This window comes from Oncorhynchus gorbuscha, linkage group LG11, assembly GCF_021184085.1.
Source record: "Oncorhynchus gorbuscha isolate QuinsamMale2020 ecotype Even-year linkage group LG11, OgorEven_v1.0, whole genome shotgun sequence".
In the NCBI taxonomy this organism is placed as follows: Eukaryota; Metazoa; Chordata; class Actinopteri; order Salmoniformes; family Salmonidae; genus Oncorhynchus; species Oncorhynchus gorbuscha.
The window spans coordinates 40256014-40274088 of NC_060183.1; the positions used below are offsets into that span (position 1 = coordinate 40256014).

At 42.9% G+C, this 18075-nt stretch overlaps 1 protein-coding gene across 5 annotated transcripts; it reads right to left on the minus strand.

Annotated features, from left to right (window-relative positions):
* Positions 1-1002: 1002 nt before the first annotated feature.
* LOC124048623 (heterogeneous nuclear ribonucleoprotein K-like) lies at positions 1003-11416 on the minus strand. Of its 5 annotated transcripts, none has more exons than XM_046369596.1 (16): positions 11263-11416; positions 9426-9535; positions 9021-9118; positions 8830-8886; positions 6120-6163; positions 4977-5049; positions 4740-4847; positions 4336-4464; positions 3772-4082; positions 3445-3498; positions 2941-2983; positions 2400-2415; positions 2168-2200; positions 1968-2035; positions 1492-1738; positions 1003-1370 (listed from the first exon to the last, which is right to left on the minus strand). In XM_046369596.1, exons 2-15 carry the CDS (start codon positions 9484-9486, stop codon positions 1535-1537), a joined length of 1299 nt encoding a protein of 432 aa, XP_046225552.1. In that variant the 5' UTR covers positions 9487-9535; positions 11263-11416; the 3' UTR covers positions 1003-1370; positions 1492-1534. The 5 variants fall into 5 exon arrangements, with proteins under 5 accessions (XP_046225552.1, XP_046225553.1, XP_046225551.1 ...); XM_046369597.1 differs by having other exon boundaries at positions 1569-1738; positions 2941-2980; positions 4740-4853; XM_046369595.1 differs by having other exon boundaries at positions 2941-2980; positions 4740-4853.
* Positions 11417-18075: the final 6659 nt, after the last annotated feature.

Consider the following 18075-nt stretch of genomic DNA (forward strand, 5'->3'; position numbering starts at 1 on the left):
GGCTATCCCACCCGCACAGTATTTGTTAGCTGTTGATCAAAGCGCATGTGGCAAGACCAAAGTGCGCATTCGCAATAGGCCTACAACGCAAACCATCAGTAGAGGTAAACACGATAAACCCATTTAACTTGTATTCTGTACATAAACAAAAAGTTATGTAAACTACGTCATCACGCACACCCTTTTAATCCGCAACAGGTCAATATCATTGAAATGTACAATTGTTTTTAAGCTGATTTTAGAATATTGACATGAAAATCTGTCGCCAATTGGATGGAAACATAGTTGTCAAATAAAAACGGTGGGCAGTCCACTACCTACATATATTGGTAAAATTAGCCCATTTAAAAAAATATCATTAGGCTCCATGTTATTGCCTACTGTATGTTGACCATACAGAACTTAAATTTGATGTCACATTGTTGCACATTAATCTTATGCTGCATTGAAGTGTTAGTCGGAATTAAGAAATGTCAGACTTGCTAACTGGTTTTAGTTATACACGTGCAGCGTTCAGAGAATCAGCAAGTTGGAAATGTCCAAGTTTCGACTAGCAAGTAAACAGTTCATTTGTACTTATGATGCGTTAGCCCTACATGTGATAATTGTTTATGCCTGCCCCCCACCACACGTTCAGTAAAAGGTGGCACAGATTTTATTACTCAGACTTCCAGCAGATACTACAGACAGGGGTAGAGCGAACATTCCACTCACATGGACAGAAAGGCTACATTTCCCTTGCAAACTGACTGGCGTCTACAAAGATCCCATCTACAATGTAACAAATGCTTACAAACTGACTCAAAAGCAAGTCTAAATCCCTATGAGTGGCTTGTTAAACATCTGAAATCAGGTAGAAAACGTACACTGAAATTAAATCAACAGTACTTTTCCTTTTGGCCCCATCAGATAACCAACGAAATAAAACAATGATTACTGTATATTTCAGTTTTTATACAGCACCTAGTCTTTCAGTTTTTAAAAAAATAAGCAAAAAGAACCTACATTTATTTTTTTAATCATAAAATGTTCCTTACAAAACAAGATTACATTCTGCATGCTGTACTGACTGGGGGGAGGAGTGGCTCAGGGGAGGCAGAGATAGAACACATGAGTTTACTCCAAGTACAGAACAGCACAAGAATCCAGAAAAAAAAACAAGCAGCACAAAAAAAATACAGGGATTCATTCAACAGCTTTGAGAGAATTTCCAAACTTCTTCTAATTAAAAGATGGTGTGTTAAATGACCGGGGGAGAGCACATCTACCCAAAGCAGGGGAATGTTGGCTCTGAGGGAGAGAATGCGCATGGCAGTTTGGCTTCACTCCACTTTCCTGTTTAGAAGAACCGACCAGAGTACTGCTTCACACTGCAACACAAAACAGTGGAAAAGTGAATAAAGGAACCCCAGGAATCATTTCTAAAACTCCATTATGTTCAATTTCATTTCCATTAGTCATGAACAACTATTTTTTTTCTTCCTTGATTACCACTGATAGGTGACGGGTTGAATAGGTTTCCACCATACTGCTTTCACCGGAGAAGAGGAAAGGGTGCTAGCACATGCCTGTTCTGCAGTAGATACTGGGCGTTCTGGATCTGGTCCTGTGTTCCATTGATGGTGATGATGCGGTCCTCTGAGCCCTCTAGTGGCTCGTCTATCTTGATGGACGCTCCCGACTCGTGACGGATCTGCTTGATCCGCTGGCCACCCTTCCCGATGATGGAGCCGGCCAGCTACGACAAGTGAGGAGCCAGGGTTACTTTTCCCCAACAATGTGATTGACACAATGACAACCAGGTATAGGGGTAATTTCAACAATGTATGAATAGAGGCTTATGTGAGGAGTTTCTGATCAATTGGAAATAATCTCAACTCTTTTTTTTCTCCAGTACATATTTTATGGAAGTGTGTGTGTGTGGTGGTAAGATTATGCTTGGGACTGCTATTTGATCCTTTACTCACATCTTTGGGGATGGTCACTTGTGTTGTGATGACGGGACCCCCGATGTCACTGTATGACCCTCGGCCACCTGGAGAGACCAAGAGATATCATTTAGAATTTATCCACTGTTGTGGGGAAAGTCTTCCCTTTATAAAAACGACAACAAAATACAGAAGCAACAAAATGAGACATGATGCAAATGTGATCCTTTTCCACTCACCAGACTGAAAGGGCTCCCACGAAGAATTGTTGTCTTTGAAAAGATGGAGGAAAAGAATAACAATACGTCACATTGTGGCTGACAGACAACATAGACCAACAGGGTGACAAAGGACAGGGGGAGAGCTGGTGGTGCTTACTGGACAGAAAGGTCTTTACCCCGACCTAAGAGACATTCAAACAGGGTAGAGACTACCATGACCAAAAGTAAATGTGGAAGAGCGGAGACTCACCACCATATCCACCACTCTGTATTCAGCAGGACATGAGGAAAGAGAGAAAGACAAAATGAGAAGTTTATTACAACACTGAAACCTACATCAAGTCAATACTAGTTTACATTTAAGATTGAGCTCCATAATTTGCGCATATGAATCTTAGCTGCCCTATTCATTTTCGACTATGTACATTATTGGTACGACCCTACCAACCCTGCCCGGAAATCGCTTTGGTTTCACCTCAAGTTCCTTTGTTAGTTTAGCAGCTCCAGACTATGTACTCAGCTGCTCCTTGGTAACCAAGGAGACAACTGTTGCCAGGCAACAAGAGGCCTAACCAGTGCGCTCGCTCGTTGAAGAGCAGCGCCAGTGTCCAAACCACAGTGCTTTCACTAGAACAGGAAAACAATACCAATCCATTTCCATAAGTAGAGTAGCTATGACAATCCAAACTGTGTCGACTTGCCTACTATTATAACACCAGGCAATTGACAGACTAACTCGCTCTACCATGCGTAAACCCTTATCCAAACACATAAATGCCGAGGTCACTCACCATGCTGTTGTAGCGGTCTCCTGGTCTTCCTCTCCTGTCGCTGCTTCGATAAGATGGGAGGTTGTCAGGGTTAACATGGCATGAGATGGAGAGGGTTCAGTTTACCACCTTTAGTGGACAGACAGTGTCCCCCCAAACCAACGGGCTGACAAGTCCATACAACACAAGTGTGACAAGTCCTTCTTGGCTTTTCGTTTAGCCACCCGAGAGTGTGAAGAGCCACAACAACTTGTTTTGGAATCAGTATTCATTGGTGGACACCGATGCAGATGTGGTGTTCATATAGTCATCCACTTATAGGAAAAGAGGTCATGTTGACAGAATAGCTACTGTGCCATGGTTAAAATCATATTGACGCCCATTAAATCAACAGAAGAGTAAACCCAACATATTCAACTCCACAGCCGAGAGCTCCATTCTCCAAAAAACTATGCTGATTTGGAGAAGTGGAAAAGTTTCACCCTAACCACTTTGCAGTTTCTGCCTTTTACACAAATAACTTACTTTGGTCTGTCGTCCATGTTGCCGTGATAACTCTGGTGGGAGAACCGGTCCCCTCTGCAAACAAACACGGGCAACATGACTCAGTGGAACTGAGAACTTAAAGATAACCTTAAGGACTAGTCTAATAGTATGACTTAGGGCCATTTGATCGCGTTAACATAGGAGAAATTCCTGAGATGATGTATATGACAAACAGTCGTGGGGAAGCTGTGGCACTTACACACAGGGTTTGATTTTTTTTACGGAGTAACTGAATGTGATAAAAAAAAGAGGTAGCCATAAACAAACAAGTCACTGAAAGACCAAAAAGGAAGCTAAGCTCCTTACCCTCCTCTTGGGGGTGGTGGTGGGGGGAGGGGCAGGTTTCGAGCCCGGCTCCCTCCACGCCCTCCTCTACCTGGCAGGGGAGGGGGCGGTCCCCGACGAGGGCTCATGTCGTCATAGTCCCGTCTGGAGGGGGGCATAGGTCGGCCCCCGCGGCCGGGGGGCATGCGTTCAAAGCCCCCCCTGCCCCGCATGGGGAAGCCCCCCATGGGTCGCCGGCCCCGCTCTTCGTAAATCATGGTGAAGCCGCCGTAGTCATACGTCTCGTCGTAGAAGTTAGGGTCATAGGGCTGGGCGCGCCCTTTGATAGGAGCCTACAGAAAGATGGATAATACTATGGAGATGCTATATGTATGTAGCCCTGTGAAGAAATGTAGCTCTGAAATTACTACAATGTCCACAACTGTTGTAAATGGAATATGTAAAACAAAACAAAAAAAAGTGTCTGCTGTTAAAATCAGTACAATTCTAGTATAAGTGACTGACTTTCAGTGAGTTTCCATGTTTAGACACTGGTGATGGGTGAATGTGTTGTGGTCACTGGCTCAGAACTGAACTCTCACCCACCTCAGATACCAGGTCCAGGATAACTTTGATGCATTCAACAACACGGTCTGGCTTCCCTCCAACCAGAACGACACGGTCAGTGGACTGAGGACAACACTCCTGGAACAGCTTGATGGTGGTCTGGGTGTTCTGGTGGAGACAGAGGAAGCTCAGCATGAAATACACCCACACAATGCCAAATGTTCAAAATGACTCTTCTTCAGCTTTGAGCATGAAATAATATACATCTTCCAATACACTCCCCATATAGCCATCTAAGGACAAGTTGGCAACAACGATTAAAGACTGATCAAGCACATGCACTCTACATTTCCACTTATCTTTACCCATGACTATGGACTGAGTCAAGTCAGCATTTTGAAACCAGTGGTGTACACATGACAGACAACAGGATCCCATCTTACCTCTCTTAACTCCTTTATCTTGGCACCTTTCACCCCGATGATTCCCCCGGCCAAACTCTGATGGATCAGCAAACGCAGCTCGCAGTCAAAATCAATCCCGTTATAATGCTGGTACTAGGAAAAAACAGGTACAGATCAGTCAGGTCAAATACGGCCTTTAACTCTCGACTGAGGATCCGGAAAAATACAAACCTACACATGTACTGTATATGTCTTTGGAGGCCACGGGGGACTCACCTCTTCCAGAGTAGGGATGATCTTCAGCAGAATCTCTCCGATAGTGTCAATATCTGCACTCACACTCAGGATCCTGTTAGGGAATGGCATGTGGCCACAGGTAATGAGGCAAAACAGAAAGAAAAGAAAAAAACAGAAGTAAAAGAAAACTTACTTCAAGACCAACACTCACGTGAAGGTCACACAAAGAGTTGAAAAAACTAAAAGCAAAGGAAGAGGACTGCTGTATACTGTACATCTTTTGGCTTTCCCTGAAATACGAGCAACTTGACATGCACTCGCTTATCTCACATTCAACAAAGAAAGACAGGAAGATTGGAATGGGGCAGGTTTGGCAGGGCGTTAGATTACAACGTGAGGCACAAGGCTGGCCACAGTCAGGGGGGGGGGGGGGGGGGGAAGCCTTCTTTTAACCATCATGTGCAGCAATTTAAAAAAAGATAGAATAAACTCGCCATCACAATCGTGAAACTTCTCATAGTGACAGGGGGTCGGGGGTAGAACAGAAACAAATAAAGAAAGCAGGGGTGGGGGGATGCGAGTGGTAACCACTAGGTGGCGGACAGGAGCGGGGGGGATGAGAGGTTTGGCAGGCAGTCTGGACCGATGGGGGGCCTGAGAGAAACCAAACAGGGAGATGCAGCACAAGGGGGAAAAAAAAGAGACGACAGTGATGAGTGACAGAGTGGGCGGAGCTTGAGCGCTCAGATCATGAACAGTGATGTTGAGAACAGTGGGGTGGGGGAGGGGCGCAGGGGGGAGCAAGGTGGGCCAGAAGGACAGAGCGAGAAATATCATTGGCTTTCCTTTCCACAGTTCAAGACGAATAATATCACAGCAAGGAAACATCCAACAGTTCAACAAGAACTACTGAAAGTGGAGGATTATTATTTTGAAATCTCCCCCTGTACGGGACAAGTGACTTCATTTGTATTGACAAAAAAACGTCCAAATTAAATGGAAATACCTAAATGTGGGGGGAGAAGACAGAAAAATTCAATGGAACAATACACGTCTCCTGATAAAGGGGAAGGGGAGGGGTTCTATATGTAAAAAAATGTTAAAATGAAACAGAAGGCAGGTTATCAAAGACATGTTTCTCTGTTCTAATCAGGCAGTGAGGCAATAACTGGTGGGACATACCGCTCTGGGCCACTGCTGTCAGGGACTGATACACTGGCATTGTACTGCATTGGCCGTGGAGGTTGGCATTGGGCAAGGGCATTCAATCACATGATGTCAAGTAAGATGCCCGTTTAAGGAGGGGCACGTTTGTGGGCGGGCGGCGGGGTGGGGCGGGGCCAACCGGGGTGTCAGGTGGGCGGGCGTTCAGGGGCGGAGGTTGGGCCAACGTCAAGGTGGGCAACGCAGGAGGGGCATGTCGATCCAGTACATGGGCAACGGAGGAAGGTGGCCAAAAATAAAAAAGTAAAGGAGAGGGAAGAGGGGGAGAAGGAATACATTTTAATTGAATACACGCTATACTCCATCACTATACTGCTTTTTTTTTTTTTTTTTTTTATTAAAAAGAACAACGGCGACTAGACTGAGCCAGCTCTAACAAACAACACACTGTTAGCTAAATGGACTGCATGGCTATAGAGGTTGTAACAGACTATAGGTCCGCTCAGGCTTTGAGACACCAGTTGAAGGGACATCACCACAGTCCAGTTTAGTTTCAAGGCTGTAAGGGGCATTAGAAAACATATTCAGAGTTCAGTAGGGAGGTTTGTTTCCTTTTATCTGAACCATGAGAATGCCCCAATGACCCTCAACCCCAAGTCTGGTCCAATTGAGCCAAACCATGTCTGTCCACATGAGCCAACCTATAGATGTGCCATTTGGGAAAGCGAGAATCTGACTACTGTATAAAATAAAGCTGCAGTTGTACCTCCAACTTTCAGACATGCACCATTTGACCAATCAAGTCAAACAATGACAGTCAGTCTATAGATGGGAGATTACTTTTATCAGAGGAAAACCATTTAATTACAGGGATCACATTTGTTTAATAGGGCTCGTTAGGGTTGTCATTAGAAATGGGGTTGCTGGATACCATAATGTCTATGAAAATGTTAGATATACAACGTCAATTATTAGTGATGGGAGAAAAGAAGAAAAAAGTTCCATATCTAAATATTTTTTGGACAATATGATATCTATACATATACAGTGCACCCAGAAAGTATTCAAAACCGTCGACTCTTTCCACATTGTTACGTTACTGCCTTATTCTAAAATGTATCAATCAACACACAATACCCATAATGACAAAGCAAAAACAGGCTTAGACATTTTTGCAAATATAAAAAACAGAAATCTTATTTACATAAGTATTCAGACCCTTTGCTATGAAACTCAGAATTGAGCTCAGGTGCATCCTGTTTCCATTGATCATCCTTGAGATGTTTCTACAACTTGATTAGAGTCCACCTGTGGTAAATTTAATTGATTGGACATGATTTGGAAAGGCTCACACCTGTATATTTAAGGTCCCACAGTTGACAGTGTATGTCAGAGAAAAAAACCAAGCCAAGTGGTTGTAGAAATGGTCTGTAGAGCACAAAGACTGGACTGTGTCAAGGCACAGATCTGGGAAAGGCTACCAAAAACATTCTGCAGCATTAAATGACCCCATGAACACAGTGGCCTCCATCATTCTTAAATGGAAGAAGTTTGAAACCACCAAGACTCTTCTTGGTGAGCCAAAACCCGATGGTGACCTAAATGCTGACCCAAAACCCGATGGTCACTGACAGAGCTCCAGTTCCAGAGATGGGAGAAACTTCCAGAAGGACAGCCATCTCTGCAGCACTCCACCAATCAGGCCTTTACGGTGGAGTGTCCAGACAGAAGCCACTCTTCAGTATAAGGCACATGCCAGCACGCTTGGAGTTTGCCAAAAGGCACCTAAAGGACTCTCAGAACACGAGAAACAAGACTCTTTGGCCTGAATGGAAGGCGTCACATCAGGAAGAAACCTGGCACATTCCCTACAGTGGAGCATGGGGGTGGCAGCATTACATTTACATTTAAGTCATTTAGCAGACATCATACCCACATGTGGGGATGTTTTTCAGCAGCAGGGACTGGGAGACAGATCCTTGATGAAAACCTGCTCCAGAGTGCTAAGGACCTCCGACTGGGGCGAATGTTCACCTTCCAACAGGACAATGACCTTAAGCACACAGCCAAGACAACGCAGGAAATACAGGTGTGCCAAGCTGGTAGTGTCATACCCAAGAAGACTCAAGGCTGTAATTGCTGCTTAAGGTGCTTCAACAAAGTAGTGATCTGAAGGGTCTGAATACTTATAAAAATGTGATTTCAGTTTAAATTTGCAAACATTTTAAAAACTGTTTGCTTTGTCATTTTAGGGGGGTTAATCCAGTTTAGAATAAGGCTGTAATCTAACAATGGAAGTCAAGGGGTCTGAATACTTTCCGAATGCATTGTACATATTTATTTGCTACTGTAAGTAGCATTAGCTCACGCTAGTCTGCTGTGTCAAAACTCTGGTATTTCATCCTATAGGTTGTTCTCCAATTTTGAAGTAGTAAGCCAGCAACTATTTCCCTGAGTGATCAAACCTCGTCCTTATGCTCCCCCTTGTCTCTGCAGCAGACATGGTAAACAATAATACATTTGGAACGTCCAATCGCAATACACAGAATTCTCACAATCATGAGAATCGCCACAATCATGACAATCGCAATACATATTGTATTGGCACCCAAGTATTGTGATATCGTATCCTGAGGTCCCTAGCAATTCTCAGTCCTAATAATTATAGCTTTACAGCAAATCCCCTAGTCGAGGAAAAGATTTGATGATGCCAATTCTGTATACTCACGTCTGTGCGTAAGGCTTTTATATTCTTGCCACCCTTTCCGATAACGGCGCCAGCATTCTGAGGGGAAACGAGGGTTTTACTTAGGGACAGAATAATGGGTCAGATTGTTGTGTATCATTCAGCGGACTATCAGGAAATTCTGATTTTTAAAAGGAATAGGCCTAAAATCCCATTTCTGTTGACAGGCTTACTTTGCTTTGCAGCAGTACCCGCAGCTCAACCATCTCGTCTGTGTTGCGAGAGCGCTTGAAGGCCTGCTCCTCATCCATGTCCTCGGCAGGGCGTTTACCTGATGGGAGAAACCTGGAGCGTTAGCCTGATGCTACACTGTGCCCTATACATGTTCCAGCCAGGCAACAGCATACACCCAGCATGTGTTCAGCCCCTACCACTCCCCTTCCTGGATCAAAACTGGGCAGAACTGCTCCCAAAACAGCAGTGAATTGGACAACAAAAAAACATGGCCATCTGACATGCAGTCATGGTGCCAGCATGCAGCTATACCAGTAGTCCCTTCTGTAAAGACTGACAGCACTGATTTTCTCCAATAGTTGGATATGTCTGAGTGTACTGACAGAATAGCCTTCATGTCTTACCGTTAGTGTCAGTGTTGCTGAACGTGGTCTCTTCTTCCTGCTGCTCGATTTCTGTCTCCATTGTCTTGCACCAGCGGTGAAATGTGAACAGGCTCCTCTCTGTGGATCTGCTGTGGGAAGGCAACAATGGAAATAAGACCATGCCTCTTGAGGACTGAGGATTTGTCAGACAAGACTTCACCAATCCTGTCACTAATCAAACCTGTTGCCTTGCCCCTGCATACAACTAAAATTATATCCCAAAGGCTGGCAGATGGCGATAGTTGTGTCATCTTACCGTCCAAATGCATTGTATGCATCCGGCAATACATTCGTATCCCTCGTGGACCGTTTCTTACCTACAACATTCTCAATTCAGACAGCATAGGCTTTGATTTCCTCCTAGCTAAATTATAATCCTAAATGTTCTGTATCACGTTGCAGCAGCCCCCACCCACCCCTAACCTAATGCAGTGCTGAATCTCATTAGTGGAAACAGGTGAGGAAACCGGTGAGGAAACCCTTATGGAGCAGGTTAGGAGAATTAGTGGCAGGTTGGGACGATTAGATTATGGTTAGGAAAAGGGTTAGCTAAAATTATCATATCTAGTTACATCCAGGACTGCCTTGAACAGTCTTTGTTTCCACTAATGCGACGCTGCCAACTCAACAGGCTTGCTTAAAATGAACTGACCCCCTGGTCTGAGTTTAAACCCGATTGGCTGAACGTGATTGAAAACATCCGGCATTGGCTTTTAGCCACTCCAGTAGCAGCTGGTGGGAAAGGAAAGTACACATTTTCCCCCGTTTTTAATTTCATGCACAGAGGATATGAATGTATTGCCGGCTGCATACAATGCATTTGGACGGTAAGATGGCACAACTTAATATCGCCATCTGCCGGTCTTTAGACTACTTTAATTCATTATTGCTGTGCCACAGAATACACAAGTGTACTTCCTATACTGTAATTTAACGTAAAACATCAAATCACCGCCCTAAATACGAGTGGTTGCCGCTTGATGACGTAGCTAAATGTAATGTTAACCGGTCTAAAATTAACACTAGTCGCCCGACAATTTGTAGGGGGTAGTTTGCCACCTCATTGTAACGAGCTAGATAAGTTACTTCTGGTGTGGGTGTTGTGTAAGAAAGGGATGACATTAGCAAGTTAATAACGTCTGCTTAATACTGATGTGGACAAGCTATTTATCTAGCTAGTTAACGTTAGCCAGTCAATGACCCAATGCGTGGCAACACTGGAAGTAATCTAGCTAGTAACGTTAGCTTGCCACCCAACTAGATTACTTGGTAGCTCTGAAGGCCTATATTAGCTAGCTACTTCTGCACAAACACATATGTACAGTAACGCGTTATCTAGCGCATTTTTTTGTTGTTGTCAAGAAGTCAGCTGTTATGTTTCTGTTAACGTTGTCTGAACCTGTTATCTGGATAACGTTAACCGGGTAGTTATGATTATTGGCTAAATCCATTTGTGTAACGTTACATGCGCTGTATGTAGCTAGGCGAGTTAGCAAGCTAGCTAACTCACGCTAGTTAGCCAACTACAGTATAAAACGAAGGCCCTTTTGCATAGCTAAACGTTAGCTTGAGGAATGACTGACCACGTTAGCTACACTTTTCTCAACGGAGGTAACCGCAAACGTTTGGGTAACTAAATTAACTAGGCTCGACTCCGAGCTAGCTAATATTAGCGATACAGTTCGAGGCGTGTCCTCAAATGACTGATTAAAATGTAAAATAAATAACGTTAACTCACAAACAGCCTCAAATAATTGAACGCGAACCACTAACCTATTTTGATTATTTGTTTTAGCTAAACTATTATGAAACAAACCTGCAGCCAAACCGTGTTCTTCACAGCCACTTTTTGTCCTGAAATTGGTTGAACAATCTTCCCATTACAGTCGGCCGCAAAATAGGGCGCCTGTCTTCTTTCACTGATTGGAGAGTGCAGATTCGAGATAACAAAATATTGTGCCGAGATTGGATAAATCGTCTGTCTTTCAAAACAACACGTCTTCAAAGAAATGTGGGCTGCGTTTAGACAGGCAGCCTAATTCTGATATTTTGTTCCAATCGTTGTCATAGTAGCCTAGGCTATGTCGAATTAAATTGTATTTGTCACATGCTTCGTAGACTAACAGTTAAATGCTTACTTAGGGGTCATTTTCCAACAATGCAGTTAAACAGAAAAAATAGGCTTTTATTTTTTATTGTATTTAACCAGGTAGGCTAGTTGAGAACAAGTTCTCATTTGCAACTGCTACCTGGCCAAGATAAAGCAAAACAGTTTGACACATTCAACAACACAGAGTTACATATGGAATAAACAAACACAATCAATAATACAGTAGAAAAAGTCGATATACAACATGTGCAAATGAGGTAGGATAATGGAGGTAAGGCAATAAATAGGCCATGGTGGCGAAGTAATTACAATATAGCAAATAAACACTGGAATGATAAAATGTGCAGAAGATGAATGTGCAAGTAGAGATATTGTGGTGCAAAGGAGCAAGATAAAGAAATACAGTACGTGGATGAGGTAGTTGGATGGGCTATTTACAGATGGTCTATGTACAGGTGCAGGGATCTGTAAGCTGCTCTGACAGCTGGTGCTTAAAGCTAGTGAGGGAGATAAGTCTCCAGCTTTAGTGATTTTTGCAACTGGTGACACAAGAAATAACTCCACAGTAAATAACAATAATGAGTGGAAAGAAACGTACATGGAGTAACTGTACCGAGTCGATGTGCAGGGGTATGAGATATGTATGTATGTAGAAGGGGTAAAGTGTGTGTGTGTTTCCCAAAACACTGCAGCTCAGTGCAAGAGGCATCACTGCAGTACCTGGTTTGAATCTAGGCTGCATCACATCCGGCCGTGATTTGGAATCCCATAGGGCGGCACACAATTGGCCCAGTGCCGTCCGGGTTTGGCCAGGGTAGGCGGTCACTGTAAATAAGATTTTGTTCTTAACTGACTTGCCTCGTTAAATAGAGGTTCAATGTAAAAATAAATTAAGATTTATTTAACTAGGCAAGTAAATAAGAAATTGTGTTTAACTGACCATGACTGCCTAACCCAAAAAACGCTGGGCCATTTGTGCGACCGCCCTATGGGACTCCCAATCATGGCCAGTTGTGATACAGCAAGTATTTGAACTAGGGTGATGCCTCTAGCACTGAGTGGTACTGCCTTAGACTGCTGCGCCACTCGGGAGCCCAAGTTGGGGTGTCATGTTGGGGAGTGTGTGGGTAGAATCCAGTGTGCGCAGTTAGTGCAAAAAAGTGTATGTGTTGGTGTCCGTGTAAGCGTGTGTGGGTAGAGTGTGTGTGTGCATAGTCAGTGCAAGAGCAAAAAGGGTTAATGCAGTTAGTCCAGGTAGCCATTTGATTAGCTATTTAGCAGCTATTTAGCCTTATGGCATGGGGGGTTAGAAGTTGTTCAGGCTCCTGTTGGTTCCAGACTTGATGCACTGGTACAATATTTTGAGCCTTCCTCTGACACCGCATGATATAGAGGGTCTGGATGGCTGGTAGCTCGGCCCCAGTGATGTACTCACCACCCTCTAGTGCCTTGCAAGTCAAGATGCTCTCAATGGTGCAGCTGTATAACTATTTGAGGGCCCATGCTGAATTTTTACAGAATCCTGAGGTGGAAGAGGCACTGTTGTGCCATCTTCACAACTGTGTGGGTGTGAGGACCAAGTATATTCCTTAGTGATGTGGACACAGGAACTTGAGGCTCTCGGCTACGCTGTCCTGAGTGAACAGGGAGTACACGAGAAGACTAAGCACACACCCCTGAAGGGACCACGTGTTAATGGTCAGCATGGCGAATGTGTTGCCTATGGTCACTGCCTGGGGGGCAGCCCGTCAGGAAGTCCAGGATCCAGTTGCAGAGGGGGGTTGTTTGGATCCCAGGGCCGTGAGTTTGGTAGAGACTTTGGTGTTGAATGCTGAGCTATAGACAATTAACAGCATTCTTAAAAGGGCATTCCTTTTGTCATGTGAGTGAGAGCAGTGTGGAGTGCAATAGAGATTGTATCATCTGTTGGCACTGGATGTGAATTTCAGTGGGTCCAGTATGTCTTTTTATGGCTATAGATGTGAGTGCTATGGGTCAAAGGTAATTTAGGCAGGGACTCTGGTGGTCTGTTTGAAACAAATTGGTATTACAGACTGGGTCAGGGATAGGTTAAAAAATTACAGTGAAGACACTTGCCAGCTGGTCAGCGCATGCTGTGAGTACCCGTCTTGGTATTCCACCGTGGCTTTGCGGATGTTAACCTGTTTTAAAGGTGTTACTCACATCGGCAATGGAGAGTGAGATCACACAGTCGTCCGGAACAGCTGGTGCACTCATGCATGGTTCAGTGTTTGCCTTTACGTGAGCATAGAAGGCATTTAGCTCATCTGGTAGACTTGCGCGACTGGGTTTCCATTTGTAATCCTTGACAGTTTGCAAGCCCTGCCATATTCGTTGCACATCAGAGCTGGCGTAGTAGATTTCGATCTTAGTACTATTTTGACACTTTGCCTGTTTGATGGCTCGTCTGAGATCTTAGCAGGATTTCTTATGAGCGTCCGGATTAGTGTCCTGCTCCTTGAAAGCGGCAGCTTTAGCTTTTAGCTCATTGCAGATGTCGCATGTAATCCATGGCTTCTGGTTGGGGCATGTACGGTCACTGTGGGGACGACGTCATCGATGCACTTATTAATGAAGGCAGTGACTGATGTGGTAAACTCCTCAATGCCACTAGTTGCACAGGTGACAACAAGGTAAAAACAAGTTAAAACGGATTTCAGTTGCCTGCATTAAAATCCCCGGCCACAAGAAACGCAGCATCTGGATATGCATGCTCTTGTTTGCTTATGGCCCTATACAGCCTGCTGAGTGTGGTCTTAGTACCAGCATCGGTTTGTGGTGGTAAATAGACGGATATGAAAAGTATAGTTTAAAACTCTTGGTAAATAGTATGGTCTGCAGAATGTCCAGACCTGTAGACTCTTTGAAGTAGAAATGGTCATCCAAATTGATGATGGTGACCGCTGTTCTGATGTCCAGAAGCTGTTTTCAGTCATAGGAAATTATGGTTGCGACAATATACAGTGGGACAAAAAAGTATATAGTCAGCCACCAATTGTGCAAGTTCTCCCACTTAAAAAGATGAGAGGCCTGTAATTTTCATCATAGATACACTTCAACTATGACAGACAAAATGAAAAAAATCATATTGTAGGATTTTTTTATGAATTTATTTGCAAATTATGGTGGAAAATAAGTATTTGGTCAATAACAAAAGTTTATCTCAATACTTTGTTATATACCCTTTGTTGGCAATGACAGAGGTCAAATGTTTTCTGTAAGTCTTCACAAGGTTTTCACACACTGTTGCTGGTATTTTGGCCCATTCCTCCATGCAGATCTCCTCTAGAGCAGTGATGTTTTGGGGCTGTTACTGGGCAACACACGGACTTTCAACTCCCTCAAAAGATTTTCTATGGGCTTGAGATCTGGAGACTGGTTAGGCCACTCCAGGACCTTGAAATGCTTCTTAAGAAGCCACTCCTTCGTTGCCGGGCGGTGTGTTTGGGATCATTGCCATGCTGAAAGACCCAGCCACGTTTCATCTTCAATGCCCTTGCTGATGGAGGTTTTCACTCAAAATCTCACGATACATGGCCCCATTCATTCTTTCCTTTACACAGATCAGTCGTCCTGGTCACTTTGCAGAAGAACAGCCCCAAAGCATGATGTTTCCACCCCCATGCTTCACAGTAGATATGGTGTTCTTTGATGCAACTCAGCATTCTTTGTCCTCCAAACACGACGAGTTGAGTTTTTACCAAAAAGTTATATTTTGGTTTCATCTGACCATATGACAATATGACATTCTCCCAATCTTCTTCTGGATCATCCAAATGCTCTCTAGCAAACTTCAGACTGGCCTGGACATGTACTGGCTTAAGCAGGGGGACATGTCTGGCACTGCAAGATTTTGAGTCCCTGGCGGCGTAGTGTGTTACTGATGGTAGGCTTTGTTACTTTGGTCCCAGCTCTCTGCAGGTCGTTCAATAGGTCCCCCAGTGTGGTTTTGGAATTTTTGCTCACCGTTCTTGTGATCATTTTGACCCCACGGGTGAGATCTTGCATGGAGCCCCAGATCGAGGGAGATTATCAGTGGTCTTGTATCTCTTCCATTTCCTAATAATTGCTCCCACAGTTGATTTCTTCAAACGAAGCTGCTTACCTATTGCAGGTTCAGTCTTCCCAACCTGGTGCAGGTCTACAATTTTGTTTCTGGTGTCCTTTGACAGCTCTTTGGTCTTGACCATAGTGGAGTTTGGAGTGGGACTGTTTGAGATTGTGCACAGGTGTCTTTTACACTGATAACAAGTTCAAACAGGTACCATTAATACAGGTAACAGGTGGAGGACAGAGGAGCCTCTTAAAGAAGAAGTTTACAGGTCTGTGAGTACCAGAAATCTTGCTTGTTTGTAGGTGATCAAATACTTATTTTCCGCCATAATTTGGAAATAAATCAATTTAAAATCCTACAATGTGATTTTTCTGAATTTCTTTTCTCTCATTTTGTCTGTCATAGTTGAAGTGTACCTATGATGAAAATTACAGGCCTCTCTCATCTTTTTAAGTGGGAGAACTTGCACAATTGGTGGCCGACTAAATACTTTTTTGCCCCACTGTATACAAATAGTATTAAAAAAAGTTCAAATCCGCTTGAAAAACACACAAAATAGCAGAATTGGTCAGGAGCTGCAGCACCACGTGGTGGTCATCATTGCAATGATCAGTGGTGTAAAGTACTTAAGTAAAAATACTTGTCAGTACTACTAGATTTTTTGGGAATCTTTACTTTACTATCAATGTTTTTGACAACTTTTGGAGAGGCGGTCTAAGGCACTGCATCTGTGTTAGAGGTGTCACTACAGACCCTAGTTCGATTCAAGGCTATATCACAACCGGCTGTGATTGGGAGTCCCATAGGGCGGCGCACAATTGGCTCAACTTCGTTAGTGTTTGGCCGGGTCATTGTAAATAAGAATTTGTTCTTTACAGACTTGCCTAGTTAAAATAAATATTTTAGCAATTACTTTTACTTTTTGATACTTAAGTATATTTTAAAACCAAATACTTTTATTTTACTGGTTGACCTTTTTCTTGTCATTTAAAAAAAGAAAAATGAAGGTATCTTTTACTCAAGTTTGAAAATTGGGTACTTTTTCCACCACTGGCAATGATTCAGAAAAAAAACAAAGTAGCCTAACATCTGTTTTCAAAATGTGGCAAGCTAATGGTGCAGACATCAAATTACATTGGTTTTCATTTCAATGTAACAATTGCTATTGGGTACATTGCTAAATCTGCATTAATCAGAATAATGCCCTCTACTCCTCCTTGTGGAGCAAAAATGCTAACTTGCCCTGTTATTGGTAATGGTGAGAGGTTAGCATGTCTTGGGGGCAAATACTACATTTAATACACTATGAATTTTTACAAATACTTGACACCTTCAAATGTGGGGACTACAGAAGAAATCTAAAGTTGCATTAATTTCTAAAAGGTAAAACATATGTATGAAAATACATTTTAAAGTAAATGGTGACATTCTGTACTGCCACCTCATATAAAACATTTGATCTCAAATCCAAAATGCTGGAGCATAGAGACAAATTAAGTTTTAGCTTCACTGTCCAATAAGTATGGAGTGTATGGGTAAATCACAAATTGATACTATCCTATTTCTATGAATATTCTTCATGTTCCATGTGATTTTAAGCTGGGGTAGAAAACGAATTGCACATGGTTGCAATGTTTTGTTCAGTTGATTTTCTTTCATTGTCACAAGAACATGAATTTATTAAAGTTACAAATGTTTTAAATTATCTCATTTCAATAGCCATTGATATCTGACATTTCCTTCACTTGCTTATTATGATATTTATGGAATCATTAAAGGACCTTGTCAAAATCATTACACTTATCCCTCAGAGATAAACTTTTCCCACAACATCACCGCACCTGTGTGTGTTTACACCTGGTGGGAAAATAACCGTGTCATGTGCCAGGACTCTTCTGACCCATGACCTTTGTCTGCAGCATATTTACTCGTCCTCAAATTGAAAAGATCCTAGAGGAAAAAGTTGAACTGAGCATAATTACATATTTAAAAAAATAATCTATCCAAATTAGCTATTACAATAGCATTTTTTTCGTAAATGGATGCATATTTAATCTTATGGCCTTCCAATAGCTGACATATCCACATATGATTTTTTTAAACCATATGCTAAACATAGCTTTGACAAATTACGACAATTTCGATGGAAGCTACAGTATTTCTGTCTTGTTTTTCCTCGGATGGAAGGCCCATTTGAAGCACACACACAAACAAATATATTGTTTAATTATTTTTCGTAGATGCAGCCCCGTCTTGTGCGTCAAACTGCACGTCACACTCGTAATGGTCATCCATGGAGCTGTGGTATTGTTGGAAAAAGCACTCTGTAGGCCTATAGACCGAGGTTGTCCGTATGCAGAATAAAATTGGCACATCAAACATTACAAATAGAGGTAATATAATTCAATTTTAACCAATTATTAAGCCTTCTATTATAAGATAAG

What these genes read in the sequence shown, in the direction of transcription:
- LOC124048623 (XM_046369592.1), bottom strand. Translation starts at nt 9,486, where the DNA reads ATGGAGACAGAAATCGAGCAGCAGGAAGAAGAGACCACGTTCAGCAAC. An exon ending in TAAAAGCCTTACGCACAGAC is followed by an intron (nt 6,164 to 8,829) that starts GTGAGTATACAG and finishes CGGCCAATGCAG; the next exon opens with TACAATGCCAGTGTATCAGT. An exon ending in GTGGGAGCCCTTTCAGTCTG is followed by an intron (nt 2,036 to 2,167) that starts GTGAGTGGAAAA and finishes TGGTCTCTCCAG; the next exon opens with GTGGCCGAGGGTCATACAGT.